Genomic DNA, 20,702 nt, shown 5'->3' with positions numbered 1-20,702 from the left:
AAAGCTTCAAATTCGAAACGGTGGGGGTGGGGAACGAACCTAATACCACTCAGGGCCACACAAAAGTTGGGGAAAATATCATGAACGCAACAGTCAAATGATTATTGTTCTAGATGATTAAATGTTTAACACTGGCGGTTAAATTTCTGGGTCTTTGTTTTGTTTTTTGTTTTTTGGCTATACTAAAGACATTTGGGTTGCACATCAAAAGAGGAAGACTTCCAGTTTTTCTTCCATGCTCTTTGCATTTTCGATGTGTGACACAACTTGGGATGAACAAGCTTTTGTTCGAAGCCGCCCACTTTTCCAAAGTCAGTCACGCTCAAAGTTGACAGTTAATTTTCGAGCCAATTCTAATAATTCATCAAGCTGCTCATGGTGGGTCGCCTCATCAATAAACCGCCCATTGTTTTCAAAGAAACCAAAATATGTGCCGCTGTCTATTCCCATGTCTACTATTATCCCCCCCCCCCCCAAAAAAAAAACTTGATCAAGCTCTGATTGAGTATTAAAATGTGTCACAGATGATGAGATGATTTGGTTTCCAAAGTCGCCTTCAATTCAGCCTCCCGGCGGTCGTTCTGCGCTCTTTTCTTCTTCATCTGCCTCCATTTTGAAAAAAAAAAAAAAAACATAGGCGGTAATGTTTTCAAGGATGCCGACGGGGGTAAAATCTAAACAAAAAGAGTGGCTGTCGGAAGCCAAGAAACGGTGTGTGCATTTTCAGCCGACAAAATCAACAGCCATACACAAGTTGGTTGCCTCTTATTGAATGTTGCTCGGATGAGATAAATAACATTGTAAATGGACCTGCTGCTTGGTTGCCAAGAATTTTACAAAGTAGGAACACGCATGCCTTTTCTTCCCTCATATACAGACTGCTTTATGTAACCCAAAAAAAAAAAAAAAAAAAAAAAGTACACAGCATCAATACATTGCCTTGCATAAAAGCATTAGGTTCATTTCATGTAATCAAAGTGGTGTCTTTTAGTTGCGGCAAGCAAAAGTCTCTTGTTTTTTAAAAAAAAAAAAAAAAATGTGTGTGATAGACGGGGCGACCGGAAAGTTGCCCTCGGTCACAGTGCCCTCCATCCTCCCTCGTGTTACCACTTTCCAGGGATGGGCACCCCGCATTCATACCAGCCCACGAAAGGATGGGATGTTCGTCTCCCAATCACTCCGAATGTGACAGGCTCCTGTCTGTAGGCGCGATAATATCCTGGAAAGGAAAGATGGAATCAGGAACACGTCTTTGATCAAGTTTGATCGTTCCGATGAAGCAGGGGTGTCATGTTTACCTTGAGCCGAAGGCAGAGTAAGAGAGAGATAGGCGGGCCCAGTCCTGCCGTCCCTGTGGGAGTCCACAAACTGACAATGATCCTCTCCTTGTCCCACCGTGTCTCCTATACTGTAGAAGGGCTCTGCAGGAGTGCAAACGGCATAGTGGTCACGTTTTGAGGGACAGCGGTTGGTGCACAAAAAGGTGAATTGGATTTCCGCTCGCTTCAAGTTATGTTGGTTCCATGAACCGTCTCTTGCTTGTGACGTCTTCCTTGTTTAGTTATTGACCAAGTCTGGTTATGATTTGAGCATCTGGTGAGTCTGTTGTTCCCTTTCTGTCCATCATTTCCCTGCGCTACAGATGAGAAACCAAACTTCCTCTCAAAATTGGATGAGGCCAAACGATCTTACTTTTAGTGCCTATTGTTTTATTGTTTTGACAGATAATTTGCACGGTGCTTGGGGCTTGGTTCTTAACCACGACCAATAACATCTGAAATGCATCATGGGCAACCAACCCAAATGTAAATAGAGCATTCCGCAAAAGTGACCTAGCTGGCAGGTCGCTTGGATAGATTAAAGTCTTTGTTGTTGCAGGACATACGTGGGTTCCGCCCTACCTCTCAGACCGTCTCCCATGAAGATCTTGTATCGCAGAGAGTTGCACAAAACCACGCCCACAAACTTCCTGTACCACGTGCGCTTGACATACTGGCTGCCTTTACACGAACTGTGGGCCGAGTTGTAGCGGAAGCTGAAGGGGATCCAAATTGGCTCTCCACCTGAGAGACGAGAATAGGAGATCAAAGAGATTGAGTAGAACACATACGAGTCAAAGGACTGTATCGACTTACCAGGCGGTCTGTCGATGAGAAGGGGGTCATCTGAAAGAAATAACACGGAGGACAATGTTAATGCTCTCACCTGAGAGATAAACACATGGTAGGTAGCCTGCGATCGCCTCATTGACGAAAGCTGATTTCTACTTAAGAACTACTTCACGCCCAAGCAGTTTTCACTGTTCACCTGATTCGGTGACATAGGTGAGCGTCTCGCTGACCGGTCCCAACCCAAACACATTCTTGGCCTGGACTTTGAAGTAGTACCTGAAAGAAAATAGAGCCGAGTCATGAGGGCTTTCGCGTCATTCTGCTGTGGCTCTGCAAAAGTGAAGAAAACGCTAACGACTGTAGCAGATGACTTTGGTCAGCCCGATTGAGGACTCGAGGTCTGTTTCCTATTCCTCGGGATCCACAGCGGAGCGGATATTTGGCTCGCTTTGAAGGGAGGGTAAAGGAAATGTGCTGAAGGGACAAAGTGGCGATTAGGCGATAGCAACGGAGGATAAGAACGAAAGAGACAAGCATGTGGAAAATGTGAAGCGCGGGGATGGTGAATAGTGAAAGCAACTCGACCTCAAAAGAGGACTTGCTTCACTGCGCGCTTGTCAAAACAGAGATGTGGGATTCGCTCACTTTGCCCCCGGCGTGATGAAAAACTTACTGGAAGTCTCAACTTTTTTTGCGCAGGAGTCCATACACGCGAGGTCATGGTGTGCAAAGTTAGCGGCCCTCTCATTTTTTTTTTGCAGCCAAAAGCCTGCACCGCCAGGCCTGGATCCAATCACCAGAGCCGCATAACAACAGTGACCGAAATATACAGCACAGTCCGGAGCACCGGAGCAAGTGAGTGGGGAGAGGAAAGAAAAGCAGATGCAGAAAGTGGTGATGTCATGAAAAACTAAAATTGAAGCGGGTGGAAAAAAAAAAAAAGCGAGGAAATTGAAGCGGAATATAAAAACAAAGGGAATACCGTATTTTCCGCACTAGAGTGCCCCGTTGTACGCTGTGGGTGCGCACACCTCATGGGGATTCAACCGATTTCTGTTTAACCTCATTTGAATCCATTCGGAACAGTGGTGTGAACTGTAACAAGTACTTGCATTGAGTTAATGAAAAGCCTTCAGTTCCAATATTCTTCTTGAAATGACCCAGTTCTGACCAAACGGTTGCTATTCCAGAATCCGCGGCAATTTCTTTAGGAGAAGTGTTTTGTCAGCTGTATTGAGTTGGCCGTCGAGATTATGAATGCCTCTTGTCTGCATATTTTGCACAGTGACACGCGATATATATATGATTTAATCCAACGAGCAGAATACCTGCTGGAAATATGTCCACATACGGCGTGTACGTATCTGTGTGTGTATCTGGCAAGCAGAAAGAGCCTCGAGCGTAAGGAAATGCCAACAGTGTCCCGCACCAGTGGTCCCATGAGTAACAGTAACCAAGACAGACGTGCCAGCTTGGACACACACCAGTTGCTAGGGAGGAGCTCTCCAAACTCTTGGAAAACTTGAGGCTGAAACACACAGCTCCATTGTTGCTGTTGTGCAGCAGGTGTTTTTTCGGAGGTGGTGGGGTGTTTAAAAAAAAAAAAGTGCTCATTTACCCTTTTTATCGTTGTGGAAATCGATTTAATCAGCGGATGACATGTTGGTGGTGAATATCGAAAACATTTTTCTCCACTTGCTGTCCAAAGTTGACAAGCTTTCTGATCGTCCAAGCATCTGACTCAGTGTGCTTGGCGCATTCATCAATCTGGTTGGATTTAACAGCTGGCCAACAAAAAGCATCCCATAAATGAAAACGCAAACAGATCCGGTCATATTTTGCGGGTTTTGTAATGGCAGGATCGTGGTCGAACATTCCCACAAACACAAATAAACACTGGCGCAGTTTTGAATCAGAACCAGAGGCTTCAGCCACCTCATACCATCGCACACAAGTCATGAATTTTTACAGAGATGCAAAGAATAAATCAATCCAGACAAGCTATTGTCTTGGTTTCAAAACAAGACGTAATTCATTTTTTATCATGGCCTGATTGCACACACAAGGCGAAGACTCTCCTCAAAACCGATTTACTGGTAGTATGATCCATCCATCTTTCCATTATTCTGACAAATGTATATTCCCAAGTGTGGCGGCGATAATAGATGGAAAGTGCATTAAAAAATAAAATAAAAAGGACTTTTGACGCAAATGTAAGAATTCTGCCTATGTCTAATTTCATTTCCGTTGAGTTTTCGATTTGTATTAAATGTTACCTGGAGTTGGGTTTAAGATTCTCCACTGCCAGATGAGTCCCACTCGATACCCTCGAGGACCATCTGTTGTTGAGCACATCGTCATATGAAGCACTGTACACCATGTATCCTGGAAAACACACCAAAAAAAAACCCCACTGTGTATTATTGACCTATAATTTTTTTTTAAATTGGCGATTATTTTTAAACCATGATGCATTTTGGTCGGTCTACGATTGCAATTTTATTTTTTTATGCAGCGGGGAGGTGTTGGCTCTTCTCCAGCCAATGTCTGTTTTCTCATTCTTGTCGCTCATGCAGTCATGCAGTCGACACTCAAATCCGGGACGTGACCTGTTAGGTCGTCCGCCCTGGAGAAATTCCCTCTTTAGCTATATTCAAACGGCGTATGCCATCCCCTACTTCAACTATGAATGGAACATTCCAAATGAAATTGATTCCTCCCACACCCACCTAAATCCTGTACCAGGTTGGAGCTTAAGGATTTCTCCCCCCCCCCCCATAGAAATCAAGATCAGCATTTGACCTTTGGTCTTTAGGGCCAAGATAACAACGTTGGTTTGTTGGCCAACCAAGTGTGGTTTTAAAGTAAATCGTTCACACCAGCAGGAAGGAAACAGTTGGCGGCTGAAAAGAAAATACAAAATGCAACCCCCACCACCAAAACGTCGCACTGGAGACCCCTATCTGTTTTACACATCAGAAGACGGCCCGTCCCACAACACAAGAAAGGGGCTTGTGTGTGTCTGCCAAATAAAACACTCTGCATCCCTTTAAAAGCCGCCTCAGATAGGCCAACATTTTGCACCCAAAAGGTCCTGATCTTCCATCTTTATTTTTAGCCTTCGTACGTCAGACTTTTGGGTTCCCCTGAGAAACCAAAGAAACGGACGAGATGATTACATTTATGCGATCGTAGCGACCGCTCAGTGGTGCTGCCTGGAAGACTTAAGAAATATTGTCTTTTTTTTTTTACCTGAAACCATATCGTCCTTCAGTGGCCGGCCCCAGTCCAGGATGATAAACGAATGGCATCCCTCCATGGCGACCACGGTGAGATTATGGGGTTTATTTTTGGGAGGCTGCTTCTGATTGGAGGCGCGAGTGTCGTTCTTGATCAGATCTTCCAGGATGTCAACTTGAAGGTACTCCAGCGCCTCCGTCAGGGAGCATGGAGCTCCCGGGTCTTTTTGGATGTAGTTCACATATGGCGCTGGTGGCAAGAAGAAGATAAGAACGAAATTCAGTCTTGCCATTCATGCAAAATCCTCAACGGCTTATGGCGGGAAATGGCCTCGACTGATGTTCATCTTTCAAAACAAATAGAACGGCTTTTCCTTTTCGTACGACCTTGGAAAAAGCTCCTATTCATTCCTATTGAAATTACATTCTTGACTCTTGATTTTTGACTTATGTGATCCGAAACAAGTCCTTCCGTTCTCTCCTCCTTTGCCTCTTTTGTTTTCGGAGTTTCGGGGAAGGCCAGCTGGACCTACAGCTGTGAATTCCGAGTTGAACTGGGATTTGGAGGGAACCACAGGAGCCTGGACTGGCTCCCAACTCTGCAGATGATTGGGCCTCGCTACAGGCCGAGAGTCTTCCACGTGTCAGTCTTGACATTCCACAGTCCGTCAGCTCCCACTGTCTGTGCATGGAGGATCAAACGACTCCCGGATTGCATATCCAAACATTGTCGTACGTCATCCGTGATTATTGACATGCGATATATCGCATTTAAACGCGGGACGATGCGTTGTACACGTCAAGAAAAAAAGGTGCACCTTTTGGGGTCCAATCTTTCCATTCTTGTGCCTTTTCGGACCATGAACAGTTTTTCCTCGTACCGAGGCTTTTCATTGTGAATCTTGGAGGGCACGTCACCAAGTGTTGTGCCTTGGAGAACAAAAGTGGGCCCAAACAGGTGCTGTGTATTGTTCAAACGGCGTTTTTAGAAATCGGAAGGTGACTCAAATGAGTGAAATAGCCTGAGTTTTCTGATTACAATAATATTAATTTCAATCTTTTTTTTTTGTATGAAAACTTGCAAAATTCTTGCCAGAGCAAAGTTTGCTCCGTATCATGAAAGACCCTCCCTTTCGAGACTCTGCGTCCTCCGCTTGTAATTCAATCATCAAGACATATCTGGCAAGTGAGTTTCCAACGCGGATGAAATATTTGCTGGGAAACTTGAGGCAGAATTCACATAAAAGATGTCTAGTCAGACTGCGATCAGGCTCATCCAACGCAATTCACTCTGTCTACGTGGAAGTTATTGTCAAGTTTTTTTTTTTTGGTTCACTGAAGACTTTTTGATTCATGTTTGCTTGCTCATAGATTCACTTAAAGCATGTCCAGACATAAAGAGCAACTCAAGATAAAGTCAGCTTAAGAAAACAAATGTGACTTGTTTTATTAGTTGTACAGTTTTCCTCGGTTCATTGCCCGTTGTTTTGTTTTTTGTTTTTTATCGCCGCACTTAAGGGAAAATAACGACTTTCAGATGGCGCCATGTGAAGGGACATTGCTGACTAAAATAAACTGTCCAAATGAACAAATGTTGATTTTGGCGCAAATGAGAGCCCAGCCGTGAGTCCCGCTGGGGATCGGGCTGATAAAAGCAAATCGACTCGTCGCATGAAACATAGTAGATCGTCGCTCATGTTGCTCACATTTCCATCGCCAGTAACTCCAACAACCTTCAGATCAATCTAGTGAAGAGTCCGTTGTTATTTTTTGAGGTCCCGCCCCTAAAGGGACCTCAAAGTCAGATTTTCTTGGCGCCCACTGCATCGCTTTTTAATCCTTATATTTATTCGGCGTCCTCCATTTAGTATTTCCAAATTCAAAATTGGAACAAGACTTAATCTGCACTTCACTTTATTTGGAGTGACAGTTTGCCTCCCGTTGAGGTGAAACCCCATCCAACTCGTAACTGGAAACCACTTACTGAAAACTACTTCAGGTAATGGATGGACATTTCCTCCACTTAAATCATCAAGAAATATTTTGACCTGATCAGTCTTCTCTCATCGATAAATAACACTGTTAAGAAGAGCAAGATAGGAGGTCATTTGATCGAAGCTATTTGAGAAGCGGGGTTCCAAATAAGTAGCGCAACGTATGAGTCGGTATTCCAGAAGTAGCTCTCAGTCTCCAAATATACCGTATTTTTCGCACTGTAAGGCGCACCGAAAAGTCTTGCATTTTCTTAAAAGCTTCTTAAAAATAAGTTAGGGGAGCACAACAGGAAATAACAAAAAGGTTTATTAGTTCAGATCAGTGTCATTGCGATTAAGGTCTCTTGTCTCGGCAGATTAAGAACGCTTATGCTAACACAGTTTTCATGTTTTGATTGCTCCAACAGGCATAAAGGCGGCTTATGTTATTTGGATCAACATTCAACTGGCTGGATTTTATTGTGTTTGCATGAATCGTTAATCTTTGTTTTGGTCCGGATCATGAAAGGGTTTTGGTTTCCTTTGCCACTCAGACTGCGACATGTACTCTGTTTGCATTTCTAACCACGTTTACTGCTGAGGCACTATTGCTGCTCAATGAGAAATAATTCACGAGGGGTTTTACAGCTTCGTCGATAAAAGTCACCGTAACTTAAAATTAAAAAAAAAAAAAAAAAGGAGACATGGAGCTTGATGTGGTTTCCAGTTAAGTGGAGTCCAGTTAGTGTTGTTTTCATGTGTGCCAAAATAGTTTTGTGTGATTTTTCAACCAGTTGGGAAAACGTATTTAAGTGAGCAGGCAAACATGTCAGAGCAGTCAAAAAAAAGGATTAACACGGACAATTCTAAACATTTTGGGAGGTGTCAACTACTCACTTTTTTTTCGGTTCGCAATGGGCCTCGCTCTCTTTGCTCATGAGAAGCCGAGTGTTACTGACCATTCACAAATCAATCAATGAGAACTTTTGGGTTTGTACTAGGAAATAGGGCAATAGCTTTTATCCGAGAAGCGACTCAAGCTGGAGACTTTGGTATATTCTGCTGCAGTGTCCAGAACTGCAGTACAGCAACGCGTTGAGCTATCATTAGCATGTGTGTTTAATTACCCCATTTTTAGTGTCTTCTCAAAAGCAAGAAGACACTGTAATTCTCTTTAGTCTTCTCAACCAACTAGCACTTAGTTTACCAAAGCGTATTGTATTGTCTCTCCACTCTTGAAAACCGAGTTGACCACATCGTGCAAATAGTACCTTGTAGCAGTGAGAATCATCCACGCTAGTCTTATTTAGCAGGGACAACATCAACTTAAGCGTTTGGATAGGAGACATTTTTTTGCATGCGCTAAAATACCTGTAAATCGCCTCTTCCCACTGTCGTCAAATTCTGATAAAGGACCTCGGCCGGATGATCTGGTGTCTGGAGTGGGCATCTCTGTTGTGGTGGTGGTGGTAGTGGTGGTGGTGGTCATGGTGGTTGTTGGAGGTGTCGTCGTGGTAGCCGGAGGCAGGGTCGTCTGGACCAAAAGGTCATCTAGCAACAACGGTGTTGATCAGCATTTGTCAAACTGGGAAAGAATCATACTAAACCCAACAACACGCTGGATCATGAATCCTTTGTAACGTCCACCGTGAAGTATGTCAAACACAGTGGAGTCATTAGCGGGTAGCTGTATGAGATCATTTTCAACAGACGCCATTTTCTTTAACCAAAACAAGCATTATTCATGCGGAATGGTTTCTCTGCCCACATTTTCTGCATGTGTGTGCGTGCGTGCGTGCGTGTGTGTGTGTGTGTGTGTGTGTGTGTGTGTGTGTGTGTGTGTGTGTGTGTGTGTGTGTGTGTGTGCGCGTGTGTGAACGAGAGAGAGAATGAGGGACTAAACAACAAAACATTTTAGGATGAAAAATGTTTGTGTGGATGTGAAGGGAGGAGGGTGAGTGCTTCAACAGGTTTGAATTAGCTCTTTCCTCCTCCATTCCTACTGGTCATGCACTACCAGGAAATTTGGGCATTGCGTCACTGTCAATACAAGCGCAGGAGTTGTCAAATTGCGCAGTGTCCCTGTAGCCCACACTGTTATCAGTCAAACCAAAAAATGCCGCCCATGTGCAACATAGCCCTTGAGACGGCCAAACGCCTGCCATCAAAGTGTGACGCACCAAAGTTCACAGCGGCCAAAACAACTTGTGTTTGGCTCAGTTCGTCCACGCAAATCCCCAAAACCTAACCCAAAACCAACTTAATCAAATACAGGAAAAGAGAAGCAATATAAGAGCAAAGAGACAGAAAATGTAAGATAACAGGCAAGAATGCAACAATGAGATCATTAGCATCATCTTGTTAGACTTGGATCTAATTGGTAGGTACGTGTTTACCATACTCACCTTCTGAGAAACAGTCGAGTATTCCATCTGAGTCAAGCACCGGATCTCCATAATCATCTATTTTGTAGAAGGATCCTGGTGGACAAGTCGGGTATGGTTGTTCAGTGGTGGACTCCTCCGTAGTCCATTCTGCGGTGGTTGGTTCTGGGGTAGTGGTCGGAGCTCTAGTGGTGGTGGTGGTGGTGGTGGTGGTGGTGGTTGTCGTCCTGAGGTGAGACAGGTCCAAGCCAAGCAGCGGTTTTCCTCCAACCATAAGGATCTTCTCTTTGGGGTTGACCACTGGGCGACTATCTCGGCCATGACCAAACAAAGCCATTCCGTCCTGGTTCAGCAGGGGGCTTCCCAGATGGTCTGGTGATCACATTGCAAGTAAGCGAGTTATTCTCAACGGAACTTACAATTGCGTTCTAAAACCACGACTGGAACAAATTTTGCAACTGAGAATAAGTTACCAAAAATAGTGCGTCCGTCCTGGCCAAGCACTACTCTCTTTGGTTGACCCTGGGAATCCTGGAGGACTTTTCCATCCTGGTTCATAAGAATCCCCAACTCCAAATCTACCAACTTAATAACCGAAATGTAAATGATTGACTCGACCAACACATGTTAGTCTTTCATCACCGTATTCATTCAGATCTTCTCGTGTCAGAGAATTTTTACCCATTTGTTTCCGTCAGGTCCGGTAATAAGCCTTTGACCAACCGCCTTGTTCATTCCATGAGTGTCTGAGGACTCTTTATTCCTTGGTGTCAGATTTGGTTGTCCATTTTGACCTAAACAATACAAGATTTGTCATTGTCGGATTCAAAATCTTGCAGTGCGACGTATCATACCGTTTCATGCATTTTACCATTTGACTTTACCATTTCCATTGCCGGCTATACGAGCTCCTCCGTTGGGTGTTTTGCCTCTCAGGATAGGAAAGCGACTTCTGCCCCCCTGGCCTCTCGAGCTTTCTCTGGATGAAGATGGCGACACTGATATAGAGTGGATTCTACCGTCTGTGAGTCCGCCGGTCCTTGTTGAAGAGATTCTGCTCGCGTTGCGATCTGATGTTAATAATGGTCTGAGTTGATTTGATGAAGAGGAGTGGGAAGATGATGAGGATGAATCAGATGTTGTTGAAGAACCCGGTCTAGAATTGTGTCCCGATTGTGATCTGGTGGGGAGCCTGGATCCACCAAACAGTCTGGTTGCCAGATGAGGCGAGCGTATCCTTCCATTCATACCAATATTAGGACGGCGGTAAATTGGCGGGACCCCGGATGATGAGCTAGTCCTTGATGGGGTGTCTCTTGTAGCTGCACTGTCATTGTCCTCTGCGTTTCTGTGCGGCTCTGTCGATGTGATGGCAGGATTCTTTTGGTCCACTGTAGTTTCTGCAACATTTTTATTAATCCCACTGTTTTCTGGATAGTCCTTCTCATCATGGTTATTGTCATTGTCACTCGATTTCACATTTGTGGCATGATGAGAGTCAGAGTTTGAAGAGGATGAAGGTGGAGGTGGATGTCTTGAGTTAGTATGCTCTGAATTTCTGTCAGTCAATGAGGGTTTGAAAGAACTCACACCCATCTCATTATTTTTTGGTGAGTCATGAGAGGAAGTAGTAGTTGGACTTTCACTAGTTTCCTGTATTGAAGACACAGCTGCAGAACTTGTGGCTACGGTGTCCTTACTGGGTATCCCCTGCAGAACGGGTCTGCCTGCCCCTGTTGAAGATGTTCCTCTGCTCCAAGGAGTCCGGCCACCCTGTCTGGAGAATGACAGTCGTGTTCCTGAACCCAACCTGCTCAGGAACTTAGCTCTTTCAACAAGGGAAGGACTCATTTTGGTACGAGTTGTTTTATCAGAGAGACTCGCCTCCTTTTCCTTTTTCTCTTCTGTGGGCTCCTCTTTGTAGCTTGAAGTAGGTTCTTCAAATTTGGTTGCCTCTGTGTTTTTAAAATTGCTTTGGTGAAGCAATTCCCCATTTGTTGTGCCATGTTCCGGTGATGCCTTTGGCGTTTCTGTGTTATGTGAAGAGCTTTGCGACCCCGCATTTGACACGTAAGGGTTGGTCTTTCCGGTGTTTGTATCTGAAGCTACATGGCTATTTGATGGGGAGGATAATGTGATTTGCGTTTTCTCAGAAGTCGATGTTTCTGATGTCGTTTTGCCATTGATCCTTTCATCTGGAGTGGACCCAACTGTCGCTTCATTGAAGCTATTTGATATTTGCTGTTTGACAGATTGGTCTGGTAAGGTGGACTGCGATGTGGCCTGATTCTGTGTTCTGCTTGGCAAACGTGACTGTGCACTTAGACCCAATCTATTCCCGTTGATCATTCTGGTTGAATTTCCTCGAAAAGGAATTCCCAGGTTCCTTCGGCCATAACCATTTCTTGTACCAAAGCCAGATCCATTGGTCCGGCCGAATGATGCAGATTCCTTGCCCGCAGCTGTGCGCTCTGTCTGAGGCTGTGGCTTATTATCTTTTAGAACTGGAATGGTAGGTTTGTTATTTACGATAGTAGGTTCTTTGGAAATGTCTTTGCTCTGCAGGGGTGTAGAGGCTGTCTCTTTTCTTTTGTCCTCAGTATTACGCAGCGACGTGGTAGAAGGTGAAGACGATTTTGGAGGAAACGATAATGATGAAGAGGAGGAAGTCTGCCTTCCACCTTTTTGATGGACCCTGAGCTTTATGGGTTTTCTTTGCTGTGGATAAACCAATGTGGGTTTAGTTGGGGATAGTGTAAAAACTTTGAGGCTGGGCATCTCGGTTGGGGGCTCATCCACTTCACTATAAATATCATCATCAGATTCAGGAGAAACATCATTGTATGGTTCTTTTGTCTCAAGTTCAGACTCCGTGGTTGTTGCAGCTTCTTCTGGAGGGGAGGTTGTTGGTGTTCTTTCGTCTTCATCATCCTCATCCTCTCTCCCTGAGGTTCTGCCTCTATTTAGCCCATTCCTGACTGAACCTCTTACTGAGGACAAGATGCTGTGATAAGACCGTGTCTGAGAAAGTGGACGCACCCGTTTACTGACAGGCGCAGATTTGCGTGGCTGTGTGGGTTTGGTCGGTTCTTCCGGTGCCTCTGTTGATTGGAGCACTGATTTGTCATTGGTAATATCGTATTTGGAAGGCTTGTAGTCAGTCCTCTGGCTGTCCTTGGTTCTTGAGAACGATGAAACGGCACTACTGGCTGGTAGTAGAAAAAAAAACAAATGATCTGAAATTCACTGTCTTAACAGTTTTCACACATACTGTACACACTGTTATTCTTACATCCTGGCATCACAACACTGAAGGCCTTGCTTAGCGGTCCGTGTCCCCTCCTGTTGGTGGCTTTGATCTTGAAGATGTACCGATCTCCAGGTGTTAGACCGTCTATAGTAGCTGAGGTTGTGCTCCCTCGGTATGTCATGCTCTTCATTCCAAATGGTTTCAGTGCAGGAGCATAAGAGAGGATGTATTCTGTGTGGGGGTGGAAGATAAACAACTCTTGTGAAGACAGGTACCGGAACTCAGCAGCCAAAGATCTTTGGCACTGCAGAAGTTGTTTTCATACAAGATTCCCACTTTTCAGACCCTGGGTGAATTCCCAGGCAGGGCATTAGCGTTTGCCAAATACTTGACTTCTTGGAATTTTAAAAGTATACAGTTTGCGAAAGCGGTGTTCCGTTAATGACTAATTCTGCTCATACCTCGTATCCTCCCATTGGTTTCTTCAGGAGGATCCCAAGTGGCTGTCACGGCAGTTCCTTTCCCCCGGAGTGGTTTGACTTCAAAGTTCTCTGGTGGCCCAGATGGTGCTTGCAAGTCAGGAGAGAACAAATCAGTTAATACAAAGTCCCGGGGCGACGGACATGGGAAAATATTGCTTGAAGCACTTCAAACCAGACACCAGAAATGGACTAGGATGCTTAAACTAAGACAAATATTGTTGCCATACATTTTGTGCATTCCTTTACATCACACATGAAACTTGACAAAAAACTCAGCTGGAAGTCAGGAAGTATATGCTGACGTTGTAGTGAATCAATCCGATCTTTTTATGGTGCGGTGTTTACGGAAATAAATCTCTTTAATCAATTTTCTTGGCACAAAAATTCAAGCTTTAAACAGCAGCCTTCAGTATGCATCATCCTACCTGACTCAGGGGTCCTCTGAAATACCGATACACTCCACTTCCCATCGTTTTCTCCTTGAGAGATTCTCACGGCAAATTCATACATGCTATCAGCAGACAGGGTGTCGACCATCACTCTCCTCTGGGTGCTCTCTTTGAACTCCCAGCGTGCCGACTCACCCTTCTCCCTGTACCTTACCGTGTAGGATCTGTAACGAGACAAACGGGGACCTTGAGTTCAAATGGCTTCATTTCCTGTCTGTGGGCATTTGACAAATGTTTACTTATTTGTGATATATACAGTATATATGTATATGTGTGTGTATGTATATGTATGTATATATTTTTACCTGAATTCACTTGACTCAATCTTCCCCATTTCCACAGCAGGGTCCACCCAGGAGATGAGGACTGATTTCGGAGACATGACCCTGACACTGATGTCCTTAGCCTCATACTCGGGTGGCTCTGGTTATGACATTACAACAGATGGATTCAAATAATCAATGACGTGGCCGTTTTCAAAACAATCGCAGCATACCTGGCGTAGTCGTTTTGGTTGCCACGTGGTTGGCAGGAGCGCTCTGGCCCTGGGCTTTCTGTGCCTGCAGTGACACCACATGAACGGACTCAGATGCTATGAATAGAGAGGGATACCAGGCACGACCAGGGTTTACACTAATGACACTAAAAATTGAGCAAACAAAATGCACTCATGATACTCCTGTCACTGCATTCTACATCTAGCTGAATCCCTCAGTTAAGCCTAGCCTAATACTTTGTCTGCTATGTGACGGCTGGGCGGTCTTACTTAATTTGTGCGAGTTACGGTTCCTCTGATCAGACTGAGGCTTGGCGTTGTGTCGGTGTCTTCGCGCTGGTGAAGTGGTTCTCGTGAAGAAGCCCCTCTGAGGCGACCGGGGACCAGTGGATGACTGAGGGGCCCTCCTCGTATCCGTCCTGAGCCTAGAAGCACTTGGGCGGTGAGTTGTTCTGTTCACCCGAGCGGCACGCTTCACAGTGGTCTGATTTCTGGCTGCAGGATATGTTGACCTGACGGGGCCTGTGACAGACAAAAAAAAAAAAGTGGCCTTGAAGATGGTTATCGGTAAGTGTGAACATCATGTACTTTAACTACTTAAAGGTCACGGTGCAGAAAAGGGAACATGGCCCACTTGTAGATGCTTGGAAGGTTCAAGGAAGGCCACGGGGGTTTTGAGGGGGGTCTCTCAAAAACTGTCCAAGCTTGTCTGCTTTCTGCTGACCTGCCTGAGCTTGGCTTTGAGTTCAGAAATGTACTAAGTCAATGAGGCCTGTTTTAAGCACCGGAGGGCCGTCTTGCATTTCAAGGGAGAAGGTGTCAGCAAAGATTTGAAAAATGGCTCTGTCGGTTAAAATCTGTGATCAGCCACCTTGGCCTCTCGCCTATCTCCCTTGTGTGGAGCAAACCCCTCAGCATGTTGACTTGTAATGACGTCTGAAACTTTGAGGCCACGAAATACGGTCACACGGACCGCACTTGATTGTCTGCGGACAGGTGAACTACCGAGTTCCGTGTGTTTGGCTCCATCCTTAACATTCCGTACCACCGATGAAAAGGTGCCAAATCAATTGTTTGAATACCTTTTTTGATGCCTTTTCTCAAGTGAAACGACTGCCCTTTACCATGCATGTTCCTCTGGTTGTAACTGAGCTGGATCATGAATTTGAGCATCCAAACCTCAGGCGCTGCTCAAATTCCTTCTTAAATTGAAGCATAAATAACCCCATTTGGTCTTGATCAGACAAACTCTGCCTTTTGTACATTTGTACAAAGCAACCCGCCCACCCAAGCTTTCTTGCGAAACAGTCCGAGTGCATAGTTTGGCACAGGTTGCCCACCACGAAACCAACGATTCCACAATGCTCTGTCTGTCGTTTCCAGAAAGCTTTCGAGTGGAGCTTGAGAAGCGGACTCGAGCGTGGACATGGCAAGCGGATCAAAGAAGACAGTGGTTATTATTATTCGGCGGGTGCCTGAAACGGAAGCGGTTCCAGTGGTGAAGGAGACAGAGAAGCAGATGAATGAGTTCTCTGAAGGTGAAGGCGGGCGGGGAAGGGTGAAAGCTGGGGCGAGTAAAGGAATGAGCGGATGCGGAAAGTCATGCAGGTCGATGGCGACGTGCCGGGGAACGCTGTGGGGGAAGTGATTTGATGCCCCACCCCTTCAGACAGTAATTGTCCAGTGATGAGTGTCTGTGGGATATTTTTTTTTTTAGTGCTGCCCACTTGATTGAAGAGAGGTCATACCCCCCAACTACTTAAAAAAAAAGATACTTTGACATATTAAAGCTGATTGGCAGGTGTTACCTGTTGACGTGTTGCTGACAGGTGCGCTGCTCAGCACAGCAAAGCCATCAAGCTTTACCCATTCATCTAAAAATAAAAAAATATATGTATATATTTGGAAAATGATGTCCAGTGAACTATTATTAATGCTTTGCTATTCACAGACCAACCGTTTTTTTTTCCCTGTACAACCTTCATCTTCTGGAATGGCGTCAGTCAACTTTTTAGTGAACAAGCAGCTTCTTCCAAGAACTCAACACAACTTTCCCTTTTTTATTTTTTTATTTATCCCCCCCACCTCTGCTCCTGCTGACTTGCTCCAGATAAGTCAAAGCAAGTCTGCCTTTGATTCTTCCAACAGTAGCTGGCTAGACACATTTTATGAAGCAAAAGGCGAGCGGTGCGTGTAATTTACGACGCCGCTGAGGAAATACCGCACAGTCTGCAAGGACGTTTTTGGGTGGAAGTTTTTTTTTTCCCCCCCACCACATATCACTACATTATCCCATTAATGTCACAAGTTTACCCCTTTTTTTTTTCTTTTTATGACATTCCTTTTTTTTTTCATGCAATTGATCTCAACTAGCAAGACAATGGCTGGCCCTTGCATCAAAAATGCAAGAAAACTGAAAAATGACAAAAGCAAGCCACACTGTCAACTCATCATATTTGTCGTTTCGAAGGTCTTACCTACATCCTCCACTAAAGGAGAGCGACTTTCCTTGCCCACTCTGGTGTAGCGATGAGTCCTCAGTGGCCTGTTGGAGCCGGCCCCAAAACGCTCCACCGGTCTTCCGTCCAGATGGATTGAAGGCTCCCAACTCTCCCTCAGGCTCTTCACCATTGAAGTTGCTTTCCCATGATGTGTCCGCAAGGGCTTTTCCGCTGCAATGCAAATCACGCGTGCGGCCATTTTTAATGTAAACACTTAGTTAACCCCTGTTCATCGTGTGGCAGATGTCTCAGACGTGCACCCAGTAGCTGAGTTGAGTGTGCATTTGTACAAGGAAGACACCCCCCACCCCCCGAGGTCAAAGCAGTCATGTCAAAGGCTTTGAAAACACGATGGTGAGGCTTTTACAAGGAGCCCCTCTCGCCTTGCTATGAAAATCCCAAACGCTGACCCACCGCACGACCCCTTTAACTGCACCCCCAACGGCCATAACCGATCTTAAATCCCCATCGCGACCGAGGCCCACCCGTGAGCCACAAAAAGTTACAGTCCGTCCGCCTGTAAATTGTCTGCTCCCTTATATGGATATTTGGCAAGAATACAGAAAACTCCCCCCATAATATGCAGATGCCGTCACCATTCCAATGCTATTTTTTTTTCCATTTAGCTTCATCTGTGCCGTAACACGCCAGAGGCTCCAGAATTCCTCGCCGCACCTGTCAGTCCTCCCTCACACCTGACCCCGAATGAACGCTCTCAGCTTTGGCGCTAGCCTCCATCTCCAAGCGCTTGATGACGAAGATAAATGGCTGCACCTCCAGGTTTCCGTATGAACACCAGCACAGAATGTATTAAAAATGTTCGTAAAGTTGTAATTTTACAAGCATTAATGTATGACTATGGTGCTCCATTTTCAGAGCTGCAGGGGTGGGGGGGTGGGGGGGGGGCACTTCACTGGATGTGCTTCCCGCCACAACAACGCTGTAGTGCACGGCTAGCCCGTCACATTTGAAGGAAATGAAAGGAGCCGCTTTCTTTGATTGACCATGATTCAAGTCGGACGTAACCACACCCACAGCGGCACTGCCCGCCATGCTGGCCTGCACTTGCCTGGAAAATGACGAACACCGGGTCTGCACAGAGGTATGGCACGCACTGCACCAAGTTTTACACCGGTCATGAAAAATAGAACCCAAAATGTTCTGTCAGTAAATTCTGAATTTCATCACGATACGTAAAGTCAGAATTGCAAAAAAACAAAATAAAATTCTCATGGCATTGAAGTCAAGAAGGAAGCCAAATTTGAAATCGATGATATCATTGTTGTCATGACAGGTGTGCGCGTTTGTACTGCCGGCGGTATTTCTTGAAAGCATTGGACCGCTGCCTGAACGTGACATCATGACTCAAGGCATGTCACTGCTGGCATTCGGGGCAACCAGTCAACTCGCAGGTGCTCAGAGGTCATTAAACAGACCCTCTGATCGTGTTGGAAAGACATTCTTTCCACATTGCCAACCCCCCTTATGACAAATACATTTTCACAGTCAAAACACAATAAAGCCGCTAAATTTCCTCATTCCGGGAAGTCTCCCGAGAAAGCTCCTGCAGAATTCCAGCATGTTAAGTGGGGCAGGGAAATTAAATTCCACTGGCTTGCAAGGACATGATCGCCCACCCCCTTCCATCCCCACTCTTCTCCGTCTAACTTACTTTCCCACTTTCCAGAAGGAGGTGATCTGACATTATCCAAATACACTGCGCCTCTGTTCTCCGTTGCCAAGGTGTCCAGATCCACCTAACAGCCCACTTTCATAAATACAAAGCTGACAAGCCGATGACATGTGAATAGAAAAAGTCAACGAGCAACAGTCGCATCGCCCTTTAACACTTAGTGTAAAAAACGCCCAAGGGGGGAGTCTTGTACAGTAACTTGCGCACGGCACTTAGAGGCCAGCAGCTACTAACCTGTGGATTACATTAAGGAGCTCCTTCAGGTGACTCAACATTAAGTAAGCAGCAGAATGGGGCAAAAAAAAGAAAAGAAAACATGAAATGAAGTCCAACACCAAGCTGCAGAGGCGTGAAAAGGAATGTAAACTTGGGGGAAAAAAGTTCCCTCGGTCACTGCTCCAAGTCTGCTGCGCTTGAGATTTCTTTTCTCATGGCTGCAGTTGCAATGGTAATTTCAAGGATATTTTTGCAATGAATCACAGCAGACTGTAGACACCAAAGCGTCCAGTACAGTCAAATTCCAGCAACGTGGAAGTTGGAAACTTTTGATTGCCATTACAGGAATTTAGGGGAATAAATCATCAATTGGCAACAACTCTGGTTTGACCATAGGGGGAATAAATGCTATTCGGTACCACCCGACCCCTCCAAAAAACAATCTTCAGTATTGATGTGTATAGTACAACAAAGTAAAAAAAATAAATAATTAAAATGTTTTTTTTCCCATACCTATCTGCTTATAGCAAGAAAAACAATGTTTTGATCATGTTTGTGACAAAAATTAACGCAAATTGGCCAACTTAATATTTTGGAAAATCCTTTTTAAATTTTACTGGACATTTCAATTCACAACTTGAGCAGGAAAGAAAAATCTGTTTCACTCTACAAGCCAAAATTGCAGCTCTAATTTCATGTTCTGCAAACTAATCTTCCAACTCCCAATATGTTGACATACTGTATGTCCACTATGTAGTAAAAAAAAAAAAAACTGCTGAAAAAAATGCTTTATTGCATAGAAAATACAATATAAAATGCTATCAATTCATTTTAATGCGTCAATCCAAAAAAGTCAATAAGGTATCACAAACACAAAGACAGTGGGTGTGTCAACGTTAGCCACAGGGCAAAATTTGGACAACTCCAACCACAGCATTAAACACCAATAGCAAGCATCAACGTTCTAAATTCCGCTGGACTTTTTTTCACCCCTCCGTGCCAAATTCCAAAAGCATATTTAAGAGTAAACCTCTCTGCATCACCCCCCCACCCCCACCTCTTCTGCCTCCCTGTCCTGCATGCATTCATTGCCCCGAAGCAAAAGGGGTCACTTTAAAGCCAACGCTTTTGTGCAGTTTGTGCCGCAGAGACGCATTACCTGTCCAGCCGCGTCCAGGTGTGCAGAAAGCGACAAAGAAGGCCAGAAGTGTGCTACTTGCGCACAGAGCCATGGTGCGTGTGGCGCAAAAGCTGCAGCAGAGACGCAGCAGCAGCCAAGCGTGGAAGGGGCTGGGATTCAATGACCCGCCCCCCTCCCCCCCCTTACCACTGGGAGTCTCCTTCTCCCTCCTTCTCCCTCCTCGCAATAGTCATCAGTCTTGACACCAGGGAGGAAAAAATAAATCAAAATTAATCACACGCTTGTTAGAGGAGACACTTTAGAGCTGTCTGGTGCCACTTGATGGCGATATGCTCCATTTTGTGGATGCCACACTGGCACCTCCGGTGGCATAAAACTTGATTGGGAGCCGAATGTGAAGGGAATTGCGTATTAGGGCCACTAGAGGGCGTGCTAAGCCACATTTAGAAAGTCAACCACATCGAGTGGTTTGATTGTATACGGTGCTTGGCTTCCGCAACGCTCATATAGCGATTACAAGACGACGGAATGTTGATTTATCTGTTATACCTCACATTTTACAGCTTAGAAATAACAAAAACTCCATAGGGAGAGTACTCAAGAGCACTTTCTTCCAAGTTTGTCAAGCTGTGATTCAACTTCAGGCCAACACTGCCCTCTGCTGGTGTGACTCTTTATCTGCCACTCAACCTTCTTGTCTTTGATACACGTTGAAGTCGTCGTGGTTTATGATTTTAATACATTGGGTTCCTCACATTACATTTGCT

At 45.0% G+C, this 20,702-nt stretch overlaps 2 protein-coding genes and 1 long non-coding RNA gene across 8 annotated transcripts in view; 2 read left to right on the top strand and 1 right to left on the bottom strand.

Moving 5' to 3' along the window:
• The window catches only part of LOC109513252 (uncharacterized), a 29,130-nt gene extending 14,813 nt beyond the window's left edge, over positions 1–14,317 (top strand). The window contains exons 6-7 of one of the 3 annotated variants that reach the window (XR_002167692.1): positions 13,446–13,533; positions 14,231–14,311. This is a non-coding gene — a long non-coding RNA (uncharacterized LOC109513252). Of the gene's footprint in view, positions 1–2,872; positions 3,321–13,445; positions 13,534–14,230 lie in introns of those variants that run through there. The other 2 variants (XR_002167693.1, XR_002167694.1) reach the window with 2 other exon arrangements.
• On the bottom strand, positions 751–20,088 carry fndc1 (fibronectin type III domain containing 1). 2 transcript variants are annotated; one of them, XM_019865549.1, is made up of 21 exons: positions 19,954–20,088; positions 16,862–17,056; positions 16,193–16,258; positions 14,655–14,906; positions 14,385–14,480; positions 14,194–14,311; positions 13,865–14,052; positions 13,419–13,526; positions 13,000–13,188; positions 10,592–12,916; positions 10,389–10,501; positions 10,181–10,292; positions 9,729–10,079; positions 8,695–8,874; positions 5,364–5,600; positions 4,388–4,496; positions 2,308–2,387; positions 2,136–2,165; positions 1,902–2,063; positions 1,299–1,421; positions 751–1,219 (listed from the first exon to the last, which is right to left on the bottom strand). In XM_019865549.1, exons 1-21 carry the CDS (start codon positions 20,024–20,026, stop codon positions 1,104–1,106), a joined length of 5,223 nt encoding a protein of 1,740 aa, XP_019721108.1. In that variant the 5' UTR covers positions 20,027–20,088; the 3' UTR covers positions 751–1,103. The 2 variants fall into 2 exon arrangements, with proteins under 2 accessions (XP_019721108.1, XP_019721109.1); XM_019865550.1 differs by lacking the exon at positions 16,193–16,258.
• otofa (otoferlin a) overlaps positions 17,780–20,702 on the top strand; it is a 32,467-nt gene continuing 29,544 nt past the window's right edge. For all 3 annotated transcript variants that reach the window (XM_019865546.1, XM_019865548.1, XM_019865547.1), the window contains exon 1: positions 17,780–17,987. The gene's annotated coding sequence lies outside the window, so the exon portion shown is untranslated. The remainder of the gene's footprint in view (positions 17,988–20,702) is intronic.

The sequence above is a fragment of the Hippocampus comes genome, unplaced genomic scaffold (assembly GCF_001891065.2).
Source record: "Hippocampus comes isolate QL1 unplaced genomic scaffold, H_comes_QL1_v1.1 scaffold434, whole genome shotgun sequence".
Classification (NCBI taxonomy): domain Eukaryota; kingdom Metazoa; phylum Chordata; class Actinopteri; order Syngnathiformes; family Syngnathidae; genus Hippocampus; species Hippocampus comes.
This window is presented reverse-complemented; position numbering and strand designations above follow the sequence as displayed.

Coding starts and splice junctions, on each gene's coding strand:
- fndc1 (XM_019865549.1), bottom strand. CDS start 20,026: ATGGCTCTGTGCGCAAGTAGCACACTTCTGGCCTTCTTTGTCGCTTTC. Junction 10,293..10,388: donor GACCTGACGGAAACAAATGG/GTAAAAATTCTC, acceptor TCGGTTATTAAG/TTGGTAGATTTGGAGTTGGG. Junction 8,875..9,728: donor ACTCGACTGTTTCTCAGAAG/GTGAGTATGGTA, acceptor CGTTGTTGCTAG/ATGACCTTTTGGTCCAGACG.